Source organism: Phoenix dactylifera, chromosome 9 (assembly GCF_051530095.1).
Source record: "Phoenix dactylifera cultivar Ajwa chromosome 9, Ajwa_hap1_PhDact_Kaust_v1.1, whole genome shotgun sequence".
Lineage (NCBI taxonomy): Eukaryota > Viridiplantae > Streptophyta > Magnoliopsida > Arecales > Arecaceae > Phoenix > Phoenix dactylifera.
The window spans coordinates 5,470,065-5,488,676 of NC_143198.1; the positions used below are offsets into that span (position 1 = coordinate 5,470,065).

General features: G+C 39.1%; 1 protein-coding gene across 2 annotated transcripts; it reads left to right on the plus strand.

The window, feature by feature from the left end:
- Nucleotides 1-2,570: 2,570 nt before the first annotated feature.
- LOC103705393 (protein ESSENTIAL FOR POTEXVIRUS ACCUMULATION 1-like) lies at nt 2,571-18,378 on the plus strand. Of its 2 annotated transcripts, none has more exons than XM_026803989.4 (9): nt 2,571-3,234; nt 7,622-7,710; nt 8,126-9,055; nt 9,134-9,254; nt 11,171-11,905; nt 12,236-14,987; nt 17,351-17,541; nt 17,622-17,681; nt 17,793-18,378. In XM_026803989.4, the coding sequence occupies exons 1-9, from the start codon at nt 3,162-3,164 to the stop codon at nt 18,182-18,184; spliced, it is 5,343 nt and encodes a 1,780-aa protein (XP_026659790.4). In that variant the 5' UTR covers nt 2,571-3,161; the 3' UTR covers nt 18,185-18,378. The 2 variants fall into 2 exon arrangements, with proteins under 2 accessions (XP_026659790.4, XP_026659789.4); XM_026803988.4 differs by having other exon boundaries at nt 2,924-3,234; nt 11,171-12,046.
- The last annotated feature ends 234 nt before the right edge of the window (nt 18,379-18,612 follow it).

Genomic DNA, 18,612 nt, shown 5'->3' on the forward strand with positions numbered 1-18,612 from the left:
GCTAATTTGTTCTTGTGATTATTGATAGAAACTAGATATATATTTCCAATTAATGGTATAGCTTAATTAATTCAAAATACTCTTTACAATAGCTAGACTTCTTTATTTATAGTTGTTGAATCCCTCGAGCCTTCCTACAAATATGGCTATATTCATTGTTTTTGTAAATAAAAAAGTAAGAACATTCCGTGTAATATACTTTTTGATAAGATTTCAGACCTGCCTTGATGTCAGTTGATTACATAAGATCTCCCACTCATTTTGACATCGATTAGATAAAATCTCTAGGATTATTTCCTAATCTATAGCAACCTTCCAAAATAACTTACACTCGAACCCAATGCCAAACCCTTTTGTTCTTTGATTAGTCTTTGGTATATATTGATTTAAGTATATGCTAACAAGCCGAGATCTCACCCAAAAAAACTAGCCAAAAGGTATTATTTAGTTTCTTGATCCTGCATAAGTATCCAAGATCCACACTCTCTCTGTTTAAGTCTTGACCTCCTCGTCAAGCTAAAGATTCATATCTAATTATAAGTAGTACGATCGGCTCGTGATTAACCCCAATAAATTCGTGATGCAGTGTTTTTTAGTCCGCATAAGTTATGGGTCAGGTCCGTTTTGATACTCATTATAACAATCCAGAATCTCATCCAAAATGACTAGCCGTAAGGTATTTGGATTTTTTAATTCTGTATAAGTACCCAAATCTATCCAGCGAATAACCGATGTGTAATATTTTTAGAAGACACGATGCAATCAATTAAAAATTGTATTTGACTATATTATCAAGCTCCTATTCCTTTGGATGGTGCTTCATCTACAACCATAATAATTTGACGAGGATAATTCATTGTGTCTTTAGAAGACATGATGCAATCAATTAAAAATTTCTAATTTTCAAATCCTCTCTGCAAAATCTGAACTGGCGCAGTCTAGGCCTACAGCCAACTACCATCATACTTGTCCATATCTGGGATGTTTTGCACAACACATTGTCCCATATGCCGTGTGGACCCTGCCGAATGATGGGCTATTGCATAGCAATAATGATACAAGAATAAGATCGGTTCTCCAGCTTCAAACGCCAAACTGGAGAGAATCTATACTTTTTCGGACTATTAGTATAATTAGATTAATGGAAGGGTAAGCAAGCGGACGTAGCTCTCAAACTAAGAAAGGTAGAGTTGCACTAATTGATCTGCCCGATCATCCTTTCCGATAGGTCAGTGGATTAGAAGATTAAAAGTTTTCACGTAGCTGTATCCTAAGCGCCCGTCTTTGAGAACAAAAAGAACCTAACTGGATGCTATGATTACGATAGATTAAACCTGGTTCATCTTGATCAAATCCAATAACACTTAGATTAACCTACAATGCTTGACAAATTGTCATGGAAGAGCAGCTCTGACCACAAACACTCCCCTTGAGGCATCCATAAAGGTTTGCATGCCCTCTGTTTCTGCTCCCTTTCCCTTTTGCTTTTCTTAGCTACATTCAAATCATTTTGGCTCCATGTCTCCCATGCCGGGTCTCGTCGCCGCAAGACACGTTTGCTTGGAATCGAAGCATTCAAGGACTTTTTTAGGTCCCCAAGCCACCACCCAAGTCCAGTGTCCCGCTCCGGTTCCAAAATATCCAGTAATCAAACCAGGATTCCCCCTCTTCTCTCTGACCGTCTCACCATTCAATTTAATTTACTACTGTTAAAAGGGCATTGATCATGGAGCGATCATCCTAAGATAAAAGTACTTAAAATAGAGACGATGAAACTACCATATTTGGTAGTATTATGATGATCCTACGTGGCAGTGATCCCAAATCACTCTTACCACTTAAATCACCATCCAACTTAGGGATAGAATGCCCATTCTTGATATCGAAAATTCTAGATCATCCTAGAGCAGCGATCTTGGGCTGAAAATAGAGGACAAAAATGCCTTCTAGTTCAGCAAAAAAATAGATATATCAATATACCATTAATATACTATATCAATATTATATTATTATTATTATGTATATTATATTTATAATATATTATATTATAATATATTATTAATCGTATTATTATAATTTTATTTATATAATAAAAGTATTTAATATATTACTTCTATTTACCTTATTTTCTAATCAAATTAATTATTAGGATTAAAAAACAATTTATTACAAGTACAAATAAAAATATTAATTCTATAATAGTAATTAATATATCTTTATAGGATTAATAATGTATAGGACTAATAAATATATTTTCATAAAATATATTAGAGATAATTTTGGAATTATATGTTAGGTGATCTTGGATTTCTATAGAATACAGAATATGTTACTTGTGGATATCTGAAAATTCTTAGTCATTAAAATATAGCATAACAAACATCATTATTTTAAATAATTAAAAATTAAATTATCTTAAAATAAAAATTATAAGTAATTTAAAATTTTCTAGTGACGTAATTTCGGTCACCAAATGCCACCAAACGGTCCAATCTCGTCTCGCCTGCATCAAAAGCTCGATAATTCTATCCCCGAGAGATATTTCAACAGAGTTTTGTGGTCTTTTGCAAGACTTGGAGGTGAGCCTACACTTAGAACGCCTGCTCACAGCCCGTTCTCTCGGTATGGTTGATTAGTTTTTTTAAGCCGTAAGAAAACCGCATGAGAACCCCATTATGGGCCCTACATATAGAACACCGAAATAATGTGCATGAGTTCTTTTCCGGGGCTATTGTTTGGTGGGTTTATATATGCACTTATTCCGATAGGAGACCGGTTGGAGTTAGAAAAGCTCGACCGGCGCACGTTTACGGCTTAGAACGTCGTCATATTGGTTGATATTCCCCGTCCGTTGAGCGCGCCCATGTGGAGATGGACGGATAGGATGGGTTGACCAATACCGTGGGACACGAATGGGAGCCGTAGGGACAGTTTCAGCGGTGAAGATTCCGACCGGATGGGCTAACGCAAGCCGCGGGGCGAAGCAGGGGTTTCCCTAATCTCATGATGCTCATCCGGTTTTTAATCCGCCCATATTTCCACCGCTCTCTTTCCCCCGCACCGGCCCCCCGACTCCGAGTAATCAGTCACCGAGAAGAGGGAGAGAGCGAGTTGTCAAGGGTTTCCTTCCGCCTCCGAGCCCTGCCGCCTTGCTGCCGCCGATGGCCGACCGGAACAATGCCGACTCCCGCCACGGACTCGCCGTGGAGCCTCCGCCGCATCAAAGCCCTAAAGGTTTTTTTCCCCCTTCTCCGCCTCACCCCCCAATCCGCCGCCTCCTTTGGTTTTTTGATCTCTCCCTTTGGACATAAAACCCTAGCTCGTATCTCGAGGTTTTTCGATGTCGATTCGAGTGCTCTTTTCCCCCTTTGGTTGATTGGGGTTCGGACGCCATCTTGTACTTCTTGCCCTGCGATGAGCCTTTTCGTTTTAGTTGTAGTTTTTTTTTTTTTTTTTGCCACTTTTTGGCTGTTTTGTATTGGTTTTTTCGTTTTATATTTCTAAGGAGTTATTTTTGTTGTTGCCGCCGTGGGGAAAAAATCTACCTGCTTTTGACGTATTTTGTCTTAAATTTTTCTTTTTAAAACGTCTATGTTGGAAATCTTTACATAATCTGTGCTTCCTGGTTGAGTTGGTAGCTTAGATTTTGAAGTTCCTCTCGAAGAAGAAAGCATGGAATTTTGTTAGCTTTACTGATCTGAACACTGGTAATCAGTTCACGTGTTTCCATTTACATGCAAAATTTCCTGATGCCGTTCCTTATAACATTTGAGCTGTATTTTTTTTTTTTTTTGCACCGCTTAGTGAACCGCACTGTACTTTATTGGATTTTGTAATAAGGTTACGTATTGAATGAAATCGGTCTTGTTTAGGGTTTTGACACATACTAGTGATGTTAGTGATTTAGGGGAAAAAAAGATGCAGTTGGAAGCTGTTTCCCTGTGCTTCAACAAATTGCCAAGTTTTATAAGGTCTTTCTGGTTGAAAATGTTTTGACGAGTCTTGGTAATGGAGGATCACGCAATCAGTTAATATATAACGCTACGTGCCTGAGTGTTTTCTGATCAACCCAGCGACTGACTATCTTGGATGACTTAGATGTCTTGGAAATCTGTAATATGGCTTTTTCAATGTCCCATGACTTCAAAAGGATGCTGACACGTTTTTTGGGATTATTATTGATGAGACTTTGTTTAAGCTAGATGTCATAGAATTTCTTAGGCTAGTAATACTTTAGCCAAAATGCATCGTATCCTGGATAATAATATTGGCAACTGTACTTGCTCAAGTTGTCGGTTCTTGATACTTTCATCTACTTTTATATTTTACTACCACATTATCTCAACACCTATTGTCGGAGATAAATTACTTCAAAATTTCTGCCTGTCTATGATTTGCATCAAATAGTCTTAAGTTTAGAATGCTAAATCATGCAAGAGTTTCAGTTTTCAGTTATCGTTTTTTCTTTTTATAAATTTTTGTGTGGTGTGTGTATGTGTGGTGATGTGATGTCCACAGTCAGGCTGAGCTATATCAGGATAGATGTGCCAAGGCCCTGCTTAGCACTTGCCTTGGCATATAGGCCAAACAGTTGAGAGTAGGTCCAACAGGTATTCTGGCCATCCCATAACCATCCTGCTTAGTCTTGATAACCATTTTCATCCTTGTAATTTTCCCATAATCCATAGCCTTCCTGATTTTGCAGGGAGAATTCCATCTTGAGCACCATTGTCTCGTTGTGTATTTTTCTCACATATTATTTACACCCACATAATTTGAAATATTAGAGGCACATCATGAGACTTAGATCACCTCCATGAGGAGGGTATTTAAACTGTGGGGCTAAACCCTGGTTGTTGTCTTAAAAGATACGAATATAAAGATAAGTTCCTAGATTTGTTGTTACTCTGTTTGATGATCATTAACAATCTAGTGGATTTTTCTTAGCTGCAAGTTCACTACTTGAAACATATAGGAATCCATCGTCTTGCAGAAACAAGAATGTTTATCCAGTGCTGGTAGCTTTGTAATGCTGATGTGTCTTTTTTATCTTGAAGGGTGCTGCTGTCTTACTACATGAATATCTTTAGGCTTATTGCTTTTACAAAAGTTCTCAAATTTTTTATGAATGTTTTATCCCACTTACATAGTCGAGAACTTCAATATTTTCAAATCTTAGTGGCCAGAATCTTCTTTCTATGATAATATGCCGGAATATTTCCAGAATCTCGAACTCATACCAACATTTTAAGCTTTCTTATTAAAAGTCTTTCTGAAGTATCCACTTCCCACATGCACTCTCACTTCCGCACCCGCTCCCAATTCTGGCAACCAAGTTTCAAATGGCTTCTTATGCTGTATAATTTTTACCTGGAAACATCTTGTGGATTAGGAGATTGGTGTCATTTTTTTTTGGGTAACCTATCTCTCCATGGATCCTAGCATTTAGGTTTCCTGATCTGTGAATCTCCAAATGCATCATTAAGAACCACCGGACTGTTTGAAGTCTGCTTGAATGTTAAGAAATGGTGCCTAGAGGTCATGTATTTCCTTTCATCATTCTCTTACCTATTAATGGACGATTGATGGAAATTAAATAAAAATTCAAATATTTGTAAGAGGGCGGAAATGATTGGTAAACTTAGATGTAATGAGAAATGAGCTGAAAGGTGGAAATTTGTAGCTTTAAATATAGGAGTATGGTTTACCCTGATTTTATAAGTTCTTTTCTGTTGTCTCTTCTTTTGGGTGGATAAAGGGTGACAATAGAATTAGGACGATTTTCCTTGCAGGAGTTTGTTGTTCCATTCATAAGAACTTCCGAGGGTCATTTATGTGAAATGCTTTTGTTACATCAGCATTCTAAGTGGATCTATATATATGGATGCCTTCTCTACAACTTGGCAGTGGTTCCTTGCCAACATGCCAAATTGCCATATGCTAATTCAAGCACAAATCATAAAGATTATAGCAAAGCCTAGAACTTTCAATGGTTGTATGTTTGTCTGGGTATGTGGGTGCATGCACATGGGCGTTGTTGGGACGAGGGAGCGGGCGGGTGAATAGGACTGTCAATGAATGAGGTGGAACAAATGCAAGCTACAAATTGAGAAGGGGGTTTTAACTTAGGAATAAATATTTTCTTCAAAATGTATTGATACAATTGCTTATGGTCTGTTATGTTGAAAATTAATTGTGCTACAATAAATAAATAGCTTAAATTCATAGCATCATGGATGTAGATTTTGTCATTCTTTGACCCTTGTTTTTTTAGAGCTCGGTTGTGCGAATATTGTTTTGTTAGAGATATACAGATGGACCGATGTTTTAATGATGGTAGTGATGTGAGAGGAGGAAAAATGAGTGGTAAAGTCAGCTTGGACTGGGTATGAAAATTGTTACTCTATCCCTGATTATAAAATTCATGATTTGCGAGAACATCTTGGTGGTGCATCAACTTTGTTGGACTTTACCATCATGTTTGATTCTTAGAGGAGTTGAAAAGAAATTTGTAGAGTGAGTCTTTTGTAATACACAGCTGCAAACTGTTTTAATCCCAGTACTTTGCATATGCATTGTTATGCATACTACTAGCACTATAGCAGGCCTTGCCGTCAATTTTCTTGGCCTGAGGCTGTGTTGGTTATTCGTTGAACTTTATTTATCTATTTATCTTTATTGGTTCTTCAGTATATACTAATTATCAATGCCAGATTATAAAGTTCATGTTTTTGCAGAAATTTGTTTGATGTTGCTGATGTGCACAAACACTGCTGATGCTGACACTTTGTTAATCCTTTACCTTTAAATGTTTACATTCTATAAATGATGCGATCTTATCACCAGCTTCAGCAAACCATAAAGCATTTGACATACGACTAGAGTAAGCCATTGCCCTAATATGTAGCATTTTAATTGCAAATATCAAACAAATGTGGATTGAAGTAGACTGATATTGATTGGTCACTGGAGGATGGGAGAAACTACATATTATAGTTAGTTGTTGAGCACTAGCGAAGGAAAAATGCGTCAAACTATGGAGCTTTGGTGGTTATCAGGTGACTTACATCAGATCAGTACCTAATTCAGAATCTAAGTAAGAACCTAAAAATGATTGCAGAAACTCAGTTTTTTCCATAGCTGCCGGTGGATTAGCATTGGGTAACTATCAGAGACAGTCACAGCAAATCCCTGTGCTAGAGAAATCAATACTATTTTGGTGGTGTCTGGTTGGCGATAAGTTTTGATCTAAAAAAAAGGGGATCTTAGAATAGTGAGACTAATAGTTGGAGGAGACAATACTGAATGTGTTTCAATGATGCAATAATCAACTATGAGCAGTTTTCTATTGTGTAGATTTAAAAGAGTTTATGCCATCTCACATAGCATGTGAATATGCTATTTAGTAAGATATGGTATGCTGAAAATGATATAAATTGATAGTTTTAACAATCAGAATCACATGCATCATGTACCAATGTGCATAACAGGCTCATGAATTTCTGTGCCTTTTTACCATTTTAATAATCATGAATTCATGTTGCCATCTATGTTATGTTGTTTGTCTTTTAAAATTCATTAGTGTTTGTCTTTCCATCATGATCTTCTTTGTCTTTTGCAGACATGCAAGGATCTGACAACCCTATACCTCTTTCTCCGCAATGGCTTCTACCAAAGCCTGGGGATAATAAGCTTGGAGTATTGTCTCGGGTAAAATATCTCACTGAATCCCTTTTTTTCCTTCGTCTGGTCTTGCAGGAGACTTCAACAAGAGATCTTGCATATGTCACATTCTCATTCCATCATGATTGGTGTTTTTTCCTCCTCAGTGCCTTTAGTTCAGATCAGAATGCCTGCTTTGAGGGTGTTTGGCGTTGCCTTTGCTTTATAAAAAGAGAAGGGGAAGCCAGAAGCTATGTTTTCTAGCTTCTCCTAAGAGCACCTTTTTGCTCTGTCTTTTTGTAGAAGCACTTTTTATATAATGTTACCGGACACTTATTATTTTTAGAAAAATCTTTTTTGCTATAAGAGTCCCAAAGCACTTTTTTAAGCAAGACCAAACATGCCTGTTGTTTCCCTGTTCATGCTAGTATAATTTGTAATATGACAATTTTGATGCTTCCAGGAATTTAGCCCTCATCAAGGTAATCACCCAGATGCTGTGAAGGCACCAGGAAATGGTGAAGACCTCCATAATGCTGGAAAAAAAAGAGATGTCTTCAGGCCTTCTTTGCATGATGCAGAAACTGGACGTCGTGATCGCTGGCGTGATGAAGAAAGGGAAACAAACTCTGCTATTCGCCGCGATCGTTGGAGGGAGGGAGATAAGGAACTTGGTGATAATCGCAGGATCGAACGCTGGTCAGACAATTCAGCTAGGCATTCTGTGGAAGCACGCCGTCCCCCATCTGAGCGGTGGAATGATTTGGGCAATAGGGAAGGCAATTATGATCCACGTCGTGAGAGCAAATGGAACACACGCTGGGGACCTGATGATAAGGAGTCAGAAAGTTGGCGTGAAAAGTGGTCAGATTCTAGCAAAGACGTTGAGGGATCTCGTGACAAAGGATTGCCTCATCATGCTAGTCATGGAAAGGATATAAACAATCATGGAAAGGATACAGAGAGAGAGGAACATTATTCTCGTTCGTGGAGGTCTAACTATTCCATCAGTCGTGGAAGAGGAGAGCCTTCTCATCATCAATCTCCGACACCAAACAAACCATCCTCTATTTTTGGTTATGGTAGAGGGAGAGTGGAAAATGGGATTCCAGTCTCCCCTGCTGGTCGTGGGAGGTTTAACTCTAGTACGAGCACTCTAAGTAGTGGTGCTTCACGTCCATATCATTTAGTTACTGTTTCTGACAAGTCTGATGGTGCATCTGGAGATTCCTATACTCTGAGATATAGTAGAATGAAACTGCTTGACATATACAGGATGACTGATGCGAAAAACTTTAAAATGTCATTAGATGGATTTATTGAAGTTCAGTCTCTGACACAGGAAGAACCATTGGAGCCTCTGGCACTTTCTGCTCCTACTCCTGAAGAATCAGTAATAAATTTTACTGTTCTTTCACTAAGCTATCTCCTGTGTCACATGCATCATCTTACTTTGTAACTTTTTGTATAGGTCATTTTGAAAGGAATCGATAAAGGGGATATTATAAGCAGTGGACTGCCCCAGGTCTCTAAAGATGGCTCTGTTGGAAGGAATTCTTCGGATGCTGTCCCTTCTAAACAAACTAAATTAGGTGCCATTTAGCTTTCATTTATGCTCTTATTTTGGTGGTTTCATTGTTTACCTTATCGCTTTTCTTTTTCTCTCTTTTTTTTTGTGGGGGGTGGGGGTGGGGTGGGGTGGGGTGTGGGGTAGTGTTTACGGGGAGTAGAGAAGATTTGCCAACTGCTGGGGATGATTATAAAATAGTGAACTCTGATAATAGCAAAGGTGTACATTTTGGGAGACCATAGTATGAAAAACAGTTCCATCAACATGGACCTGATCCAAAGGCGGCCTCAGGCAAGAACCTCTATTAGTAAAGGAGGAAACTGTCAAGGTGGCGAGACAATCCTAGTTGGCGGGGACCTTGAACCGCCTAGGCACTGCCTAAGCTCCTACATGGACTGCCTAGCGACTTAGGCGACACATTTTTAAAAGGAAAAAAATCATAAAAGTCAAAAACAACACAATGGACCTTATCTTTCCCCAAATCGTAATATAAATAACCGAAAATAAACCATTATTAGCCTAATTGGAGCATATGCTAGTTGAAACCGATGCATGTTTCCATTCCATATCAATCTGCCAAGTCAAATACAAGAGCAATAAGTGAGAATAAAAGCAAATTGTTAAGGAACCCAAAAGGCAGACTTGACAAGCATGCAAAGTGGGGGGAGAGAAGTGAGGGTCCCAAGTCATAAGATTAAATTGCATATTCTTATACCAAAGATTGCAAGCTGAGGAAAACAGATAAATAGATAAAGGGAAAAAGAATAAAAAGAAAAAAGCAGGAAGAAAACATAGAAAAGATACAAAAACAAGGTAAAGAAGATGAAAAGTTGAAGAAAAGGGGAACAATAAGAGGAATAAGAGAAGGAAAAAAGAAAGGGTTTTGCAAACAAGAAGATAAGGGAGATATAGAAGAAGAAAAAGAAGGATATTTCAAAGGAGCCAAAAAAGATGAATAAGAGGAGAAGAAAAGAGAGAAAAAAAGAACAAAAGGGAAGAAGTGGAAGTATGACGAAAACCAAACAAAGGAAAACACCCTTTATGGGGTCTTTGGGCAGTTTGACAGTTGCTGACAGATTACTGGAGAGGAGTGGTTGTTGGTTGTTTACTGGAGAGCTGCTGGAGGGCCTCCTGTTTGAGGCATGGAGGTGGACTTGCTGGCAGTTGGCTGGGAAGAGCTGTTTCTTGCCCTAGTGTTAGGAGAAGGTGGCATCTGTAGGGTCGAGCAAGGGGTGGATGCGCATGAGGAAATGATAAATTATTTTATCTTATTTTATATTCCAGTTCATTTGAAGAGTGAAAAAATGTAAACTAGAAAAATAGAATGTGTATATGTTTCAATAAATTAATGCTAGGCTGCCACTGCCAACATGGTCTGGCCTGCCTAGGTGCCCGAGTGTCGATTTTGACAACCTAGAGAATACATGGCAGACTGAAGGTGTGCAATCCCAAATTTACCTTATGAACTTTTAACATGTTAATTATTTGGATATAACTCTGTGCTTTTATTCTAATTATCATATTATCTTGAAGTCTGTCATGCTTTGGGTCCAACATCTAAGTTACATATGGTGCTTCAGTTTGAAAATCAAGTGTCCTTAGCATCAAATAATGTTCAAAAGTTTGTTTATGCAAGGATAATTAGAATATTGGTTATATAACTTGTACCACATCCGTCACTTCGGCATCTGTTCTTTGCAAATTATTCTTTTCATCTCACTTGAAAATGACTCTATGACACAGCAAGATGTGTTTTCTCTATTTGGCTATCCTGTCAACTTTTTTAAGAGTATTCTTCCATTATATCCTCTTGCATCTTTTTTTTGTTCTGTCTTTTCACTCCTTAATTTCGATATATTACTTCACAACATCTCATGCTTTGTTGGTTTTATGTCACAACAAACTCTTTTCAAATTTTCATGGCTGTTCACTTTTCAGATTCGGTAATTAATATTCCAAAGGCAGATGAGGTGGCTACCAATAGAGAAGTGACCAGGATGGAAAGCTCTTCATTACATCATGTTGTCCCTCACAGATCCCAATCATTTGGAGACCACACTCACAGATCAAGTCATGATTGGAAGGATTTTTCTACTGAAGTTGGATCAAGAACATCTGATTTGAGCAGTTCCCATCACCATAAAGATATGGGATCTGAGCATAAGCATAGTACATCTGTTACCCCATCTTTCTACAGGGATGAAACTTGCTTGGAAAACATCGAGGTACTTGGTTTTGATTCAGAAATGAAAAGTGACTCCAAGATTAGCAGGCAGTCATATGAAGTCTTGGACCGAGAAAGTAAAGTCAATGTTATGCTTGGTCAGGAAGATCCTTTTGTTTCTAGGGATATGTTAACTGCTAGAAAGTTGCAGCCACATACTGCTCCAGAAGATCTATTGCTCTATTACAAAGATCCGCAAGGTCGAATTCAAGGTCCTTTTTCTGGAAGTGATCTGATTGGGTGGTTTGAGGCTGGATATTTTGGCATTGACTTGCAGGTTCGGCTTGCAAGTGCTCCACCTGATGCTCCTTTCTCATTACTTGGAGATGCTATGCCACACCTACGAGCAAAGGCGAGGCCTCCACCTGGGTTTGGTGTAGCCAAGCAGAGCCATGCAGCTGAGGCTTTTCTGAGGGAAAAACTTGTCAGTCCTAGTAACATTCATGCAGGTTTGGATGAGCTTGAGTTTCTTAAGAATGGGCAAAGGAACATGCATGATACTGCAACTGAAGCACAGAGTCGGTTTTTAGAGTCACTCATGTCTGGTAGCATGAGCAGTTCTCCATTGGAAAATTTTTCTTTCCCTGGAGGTTCGTTATGTCACCAAAATTCATTTAAAAGATATATGAAGATAAACAAACCTTATCACATATGTTGGTTGGTGATTCTTAAAAGAATGATTCTTGCTTCATGTTGGTCATTATACTATTTTCTTGAACCTTATCACATATTCTAGATTTTACATCAATTTATCCTCATTTTATTTTAATGCCACGCAGGTATGCATGACTATGGAAGGAGTACTTCTGGGAATTTGTCCTCAGCGGGAGGAGAAATTGGGAGTGATGTGAATTACCTCTTGGCCCAGAGAAGTTTATTGGACAGGCAGAGGTCATTACCCAATACTCTTCCGTATTGGTCTGGGAGCGATGTCTCATCTATGGTGCCAAAGTTGGATAGGATCTCAGATCCTTCTAAACCACCATCAAAACTGCTGCCGCCAATGGGAGACAATTCTCATCAAATTTTACAATCTCCTCAGCATGTGGACTTGTTGTCTATCCTTCATGCTGCAGGAGATAAATCTCCATCGCCAGCTGTTAATTCTGGAGTACCTTCGTGGTCGAACTTTCCTGATGCACGATCTCTGGGTCATACCATTCATGGAGGCATGGAGATCTCCCAAGATATGCCAGACATGCACCAGAATCAGCATCTTTCTTCCCGGATTGGGTTTGGACTTCAACAGCAGATGTTGCAACCCCTAAATCAGCCACCTTTGTCTCATTTATGCACCCAACCTGGTGATCATTCTTCTGGCTTGGTTCCACCTGATAAAGTGCTTTCTTCTGAGTTGTCTCAAGATCCACAGCTACTAAATTTACTGCAACAACAGTATCGATTGTCACAACTTCAGTTGCCTCCTCAGGCCCCTGTTCCCACTCAACTGGCTCTTCTGGATAAGTTGTTACTGGTCAAACAGCAGCAGAAACAAGAGCAGCAGCAGCAGCTATTGCTGCAGCAACAGCAACATCTGCTTTCCCAAGTCCTTTCTGGGCATCATTCTCATCAACATTTTTGTGATGTTTCTTATGGACAAGCACATGATGCTATTCCACCAGGCAACAATACTCCTATTGATCATCTTGGGCATCTAAGAGCACTTGAGGTGCTTCATGGCAATAAGCAGATGCTGGTCCATAATTTGCATGATGGACAACCATCCTATCTTCCAAGTACCCAGGAAGAAAGTTGCTTGGTGAGTTCTGGGCCTTCTCCTCTACACTTGCCTCATCAGATATTTGACCATACGGTAAATTCAAAAGAATGGGATGCTTCTCTTTCACGGGAGAATGAGAATATTCCTAGCTCTGATTCTGCAGCAACACCAGTAATGGCAGATAGTTTACCTTTATCAGAGGCCACAGAGAAGGGTGAAAAAGTGGCTTTTGTTCTGCAGAAGAATGATCATAGCCTGGATGAAAATAGAACAGTAAATGAACCACTATCAGTGTCTCAAACTACTGAAGTCATGATATCAGCTAGTTCTGGAGTAGTGAGCAGTCTTGAATCTTCACAGAATGGTCCAAAATCATCTGATTTTGTGGTCTCTATCTCTGATCAAGTTAATGTTATGAATCTTTCTTCAGAAAATGTTCCTGAATGCCATACTGAATCACCATTAACAAAAGAAGCAAAAAATGTAGAAATACAGGAGGTAAAGAGAGCTTCAGAGAAAAAATCAAAAAAGCAAAAGAATTCAAAGGCACAATCATCTTCAGAAGTTGGGAAGGGATCATCGAAGACAATTCCTCGCCAGTGGTCAAATCTAGATTCTGAAACTGAAGGTTCAAATGCTGGTGGAACTAAATCAAAGGGGCAAGCAGATGCAGAAGAATCTCTTTGTGGGACTTCATTGGGAACAGGAAGAGAAAGTTCTGCTGTATCTCCCAATGAACCTCTGGATTCTCAAAGATCTCAGCGTTTATCTTCGAAAAATATTTTAGCCAATGAATCAGTGGAAGCTGAACAGGGAGAAGGAACATTGACATTCAATGCACAGACAACTTCTAGTCATCGGGCCTGGAAACCTGCTTCAGGGCTCAAGGCCAAATCATTGTTAGAAATTCAACAGGAGGAACAGCTAAGGGCACAAAGAGAAACAATGACTTCTGAAAGTGCTGCAAAGGTCATCCCTGCAAGCAGTCCATTACAAACCCCCTGGACTGGAATTGTTTCCAATTTGGAGCGTAAATCCAGTAAAGATACTGTTCCAGGTGGTACCAATCCATTTGATTTGGGGAACTCAGAAAGAACATTGAACTTCAAGAGCAGGAAGAGCCAGTTGCATGATTTATTGGCTGACGAAGTTTTGGCCAACTCAAATGAACTAGATAAAGATCATGGTAGTAATATTAAAGGTTCATCCTGGCCTCCTTCACCAGTGGGTGTCCAATTTGACGCATCAGCTGTTGATGATGATGATTTTGTTGAGGCAAAGGACACTAAGAAAAGCCGTAAAAAGGCGTCCAAAGCCAAAGGTGCTGGGATTAAGGCCCCATCACCAGTTGGTTCAGCCGATCTTTCTGGTCCCTTGATTCCTTCCGAAAAGGGCAGAAGTACTCGACAAGCACAGCAAGAGAGAGAGACATTACCCACTCCACCTGCAGGTCCATCTTTAGGAGATTATGTTCTTTGGAAGGGGGATCAAGCAAACTCCACACCTGCTCCAGCATGGCATACAGATTCTGGTAGAACTCAGAAAGCCACATCATTAAGAGAGATTCAGAGGGAACAGCAAAATATTTCAGTGTCTGTCCAGCAGCAAACTCCAATACCAACTCCTGCAAAAGTCCAATCAAACCGCAGTAGTCGTGGAAGTGGATCATCTTGGCCAGTTCCTGGATCGTCTCCTTCCAAGGCTGCATCGCCCACCCAAACCACTTCGCATGTTTCCACTCAATCAAAATCTGGAACCGAAGATGATCTATTTTGGGGTCCTCTTGAACTAGCAAAACAGGGAACAAAGCAGTATGTGCTTAGCATTACTTTAAAAGTTCATTAATTTGTTTTGCGCATTAATCAGAACATGATGTTTTCCATAGCACTATATTTTTGACCATTTTAAAATCTTATGCCAGCTTAGATATTTGACATCCTTTCTGCAGTGTTTCACATTTCTGTTTGATGGCTCATAGTTTCTGTTTGTCCTATGAGAGCAGTCATTTACATTTTTTTTTGGCTGTTCTCCGTTTACATTCATAACCGCAACCTATTTCATGGTGAAATTTGTTAGTATCCTAATTCTATGATCTAAGGTTTTTAAAAAAATAAAGTTCTATTATGTTACTAAATTAACATTGAATGATTAAATGAATCATACTTGGCATAGAGGAAATCAAACATTGGTGACTTTAATCGTTAATATGATTGTATAATCTTTTTATCTCCATATCATCAGAATAGTTTATGATTGAGGTTGAACCATGAAAAACCATGCTTTGTGATTTATGCATATAGGAGCTAGCAATAAATTTACATCACACTATGCTTTTTTTTTTCTTGAGTTTGACAATGCTTACTATTCATCCTTCTGAATATGGGCACTCAGCTTTCTGCCTTTTATCATTAGCATGTTTACTTGAAATAGTCTCATTAAATATTCACCTCATCATTCTTAGCATTTTTTTTTCTTTGAAAAAGTGGTGGTGTTTGCACAATCGGTTCATTTCACATGTTGTTAATTTGTTTATCGTGTGACCTTTCATGCATCTTTCTGAACACTTGGGAGTATGCTATGATTTTCTCGCTCACTGTCTTCATCTTGAATTATGTGCTTTGGTTGGACACCCTCATGCTTATTATGGTTTCAATATACCAACAGCTTAGAGATATAGGAGGATATCTTCTATCTTGGACTACCTATAAGATGATTAATATCTTCTATGAGAGCTACTTGACAAATTTTGATGAACCTGAATGTTGGGCATAGAGGGGGCAAATGAGCATGAACACATAGAGATGATTATGCTCAGGTGGATGTTGTAAAATAAGGGTATATATGAATGTTGAGATGACTATGCTTAGTTTGACATTGGGGCTCTACTTCCTTCTCAGCTCAGCCTTTTCCTCTTATGCCACAAAGTCCCTTATTGCTGCTCAAGTATTCGTACTTGGTCTTGCTCCATGCATCCTTCTCATTCATTTTCATATTTGGCTCTAGACTATATGTTGTATTCTATCTGTATCTATCACCTCAGTGAGGCATCCATGCAACCTGATATATGTTAGTTTTGCTGCTGGTGCAGTTGCCCTAATGAAAATGGCCATATACAGTCCTGCATCGTAGTTTTTTTGCAGACAAACTTTCTTTCTGAAATAGCATGATGATGAACTGATCAGCATACTTCAGCTTTTGGCACCCTGTAAATATTGTAAATATGTTGATTTTGCTTTGTCTGTTTGAACAAAAGATTGGTTCTTGCTAGTGGTCCAAAAAATTGAGGTATGGACTTGTACCTGTTGTTGGCTGGTACTGCACATATCTCAGTACAAGGCTGGTATGCCTTGGTTCAAATGAACCACAAAAAAAAGGGAAGAAAGAAAGAAAGAAAAAAAAGAAGGGTATCCAACATTGTGAAATCAGTACATCTAGGCTCGGTGCGATAAAAGGCAGTTTGGGCCCTGTTCACAAGAACGGGACATACCTAGCTCCAGTGTACTGGTCCATGGCCGGCATCTAACTTCATTATTCTTTTCCTTCTCTCAAGAGTCAGAGCTGAGACAATTTTTTTGAAATTTGAAATGGTCTCTTTTGCCCTTATTTATCAAGTTCTCGAAAGAGGGGTTTTCAAGCGAGGATGATATTAGATACTGTTTCACATCATGAAATGTACTTGTATACCATGGTGAAATGGAGAACCTCATACCTATGCTTGTTTGCTTATCTTCCTGCATCATTCTTCCTCCACCATTCTGTTCTCTCTTCCCTTTTTAATATCCCCCCTGCCCCCCTCCCTCCTCCTTTCTCTTCTCTATTGAGATTATTGCCTGCATATTTTCACGTTGATTGAAATTAAATTACTCCTAATTTTTGATATCATGCAATAAGTAACTTTCAGTTGCCAATTAATTCAATATCGTATTCCCTCTTCGATCTCAAATGTGATTTGTAGCCTTGGTTTAAACTTACCTTACTAGCACATACAGTGATAGGTTAACATGTCCATTATCTTTTTTCCTAGCAAAACTTTGATCATTTAATAATTCAGTGGGAGATCGTGTCAATACAATGCGATCGTTTTAATACACGGGATAAATTGTGTCATGTATAACCCATTTACTTCAAGGTCTGCGATGTTGCTGTTAACAATAATCTAATTTCTTGTAAGCAGGTCGCATTTCCCATCCCTTAATTCTAACAGCCGGGGAGTTAAAGGCACCTCTTTGAAAGGAGCACCTGGAGCAGCATCAAGTCGTCAGAAGGCATCAAGTGGCAGACCTGTGGAATATTCCCTTTCATCGTCGCCTGCTGCTGGTCTATCACTTGCAAAATGGAGGAGGGATTCAGCAAGCAAGCATTCCGGTGAAGCTTATCATGAGCTTGGACTGTCTTCCTTGGAAGGTTCCTGTGTTTACCTAAAAATTCTCTTTTCCTTTTTTCAGAGGCAATGGACTTCAGAGGCTGGTGTGAGGGTGAGTGGGTTAGGCTAACCGGGACAAATGGTACTATTGCTGAACTCACTGCAGTCCTTAAATTTTTGCTTTCCTTCAATTTGATCTACGAGTAATTAATGACCACCAGTACTTATTGCTTGCTGCTTCTGATTGTCTCAGATACAAGTTTTTTGGAATTTTGCATAAAACAATCAATGTCCGAGGCTGAAATGCTCCTGAGAGAGAACCTTGGTTCGTTGGATCGCAACCATGAGTTCATTGATAAGTTCCTGAAGTACAAAGAGTTCTTATCATCAGATGTTCTTGACATGGCCTTCCAAGCTCGAAGAGCCCACAACGCTAGTGGGGATAGTCTGGGACATGGTAAACTCGGCAGTTCAGACATCCGGGACGTTGATGCAGATACAGAAGCTGGAAATGAAGGAGCAGCCAAAGGGGGAGGAGGGAAGAAAAAGGGGAAGAAAGGGAAGAAGTTGAGTTCATCACTTTTAGGATTTAACGTGGTTAGTAACCGAATAATGATGGGTGAGATTCAGAGCATAGAGGAATAGGAAGTTGGAGGGTGGGAGTGTATATACATTGTCTTGATAACCATCTGTACATGTTTTTATCCCTTCGCTGGGTGGGGTTTTTTGGCCCTCTTAATCTCCTCACTAACAGTGAGTTATCAGCTCAAGCGGTTTTGTGGAAGTAATTAACAGCGGCCTTTTGCTCATTTTTTTAAATGGTACAAGTTGTCCATATATTTTTTCTGTTCTGATGAAAACTTCAAATAGGTCTGCAATTCTTTACCATATTACCTTTGAAAGAGATCTTTATATTGGATAGAATTTGCTCTAGAAATAGACTTGTCAGGCAGCAGGGTTTGTTTGGTTGATGAAATAGGGGAAGAGAGTTTGTCAGAGGGGAATCTTCTTTGTTCTCCTCGTTATTATTAGGAACAGAAATCATATGGGTAGAAAATAAGAGGGGGTTTATT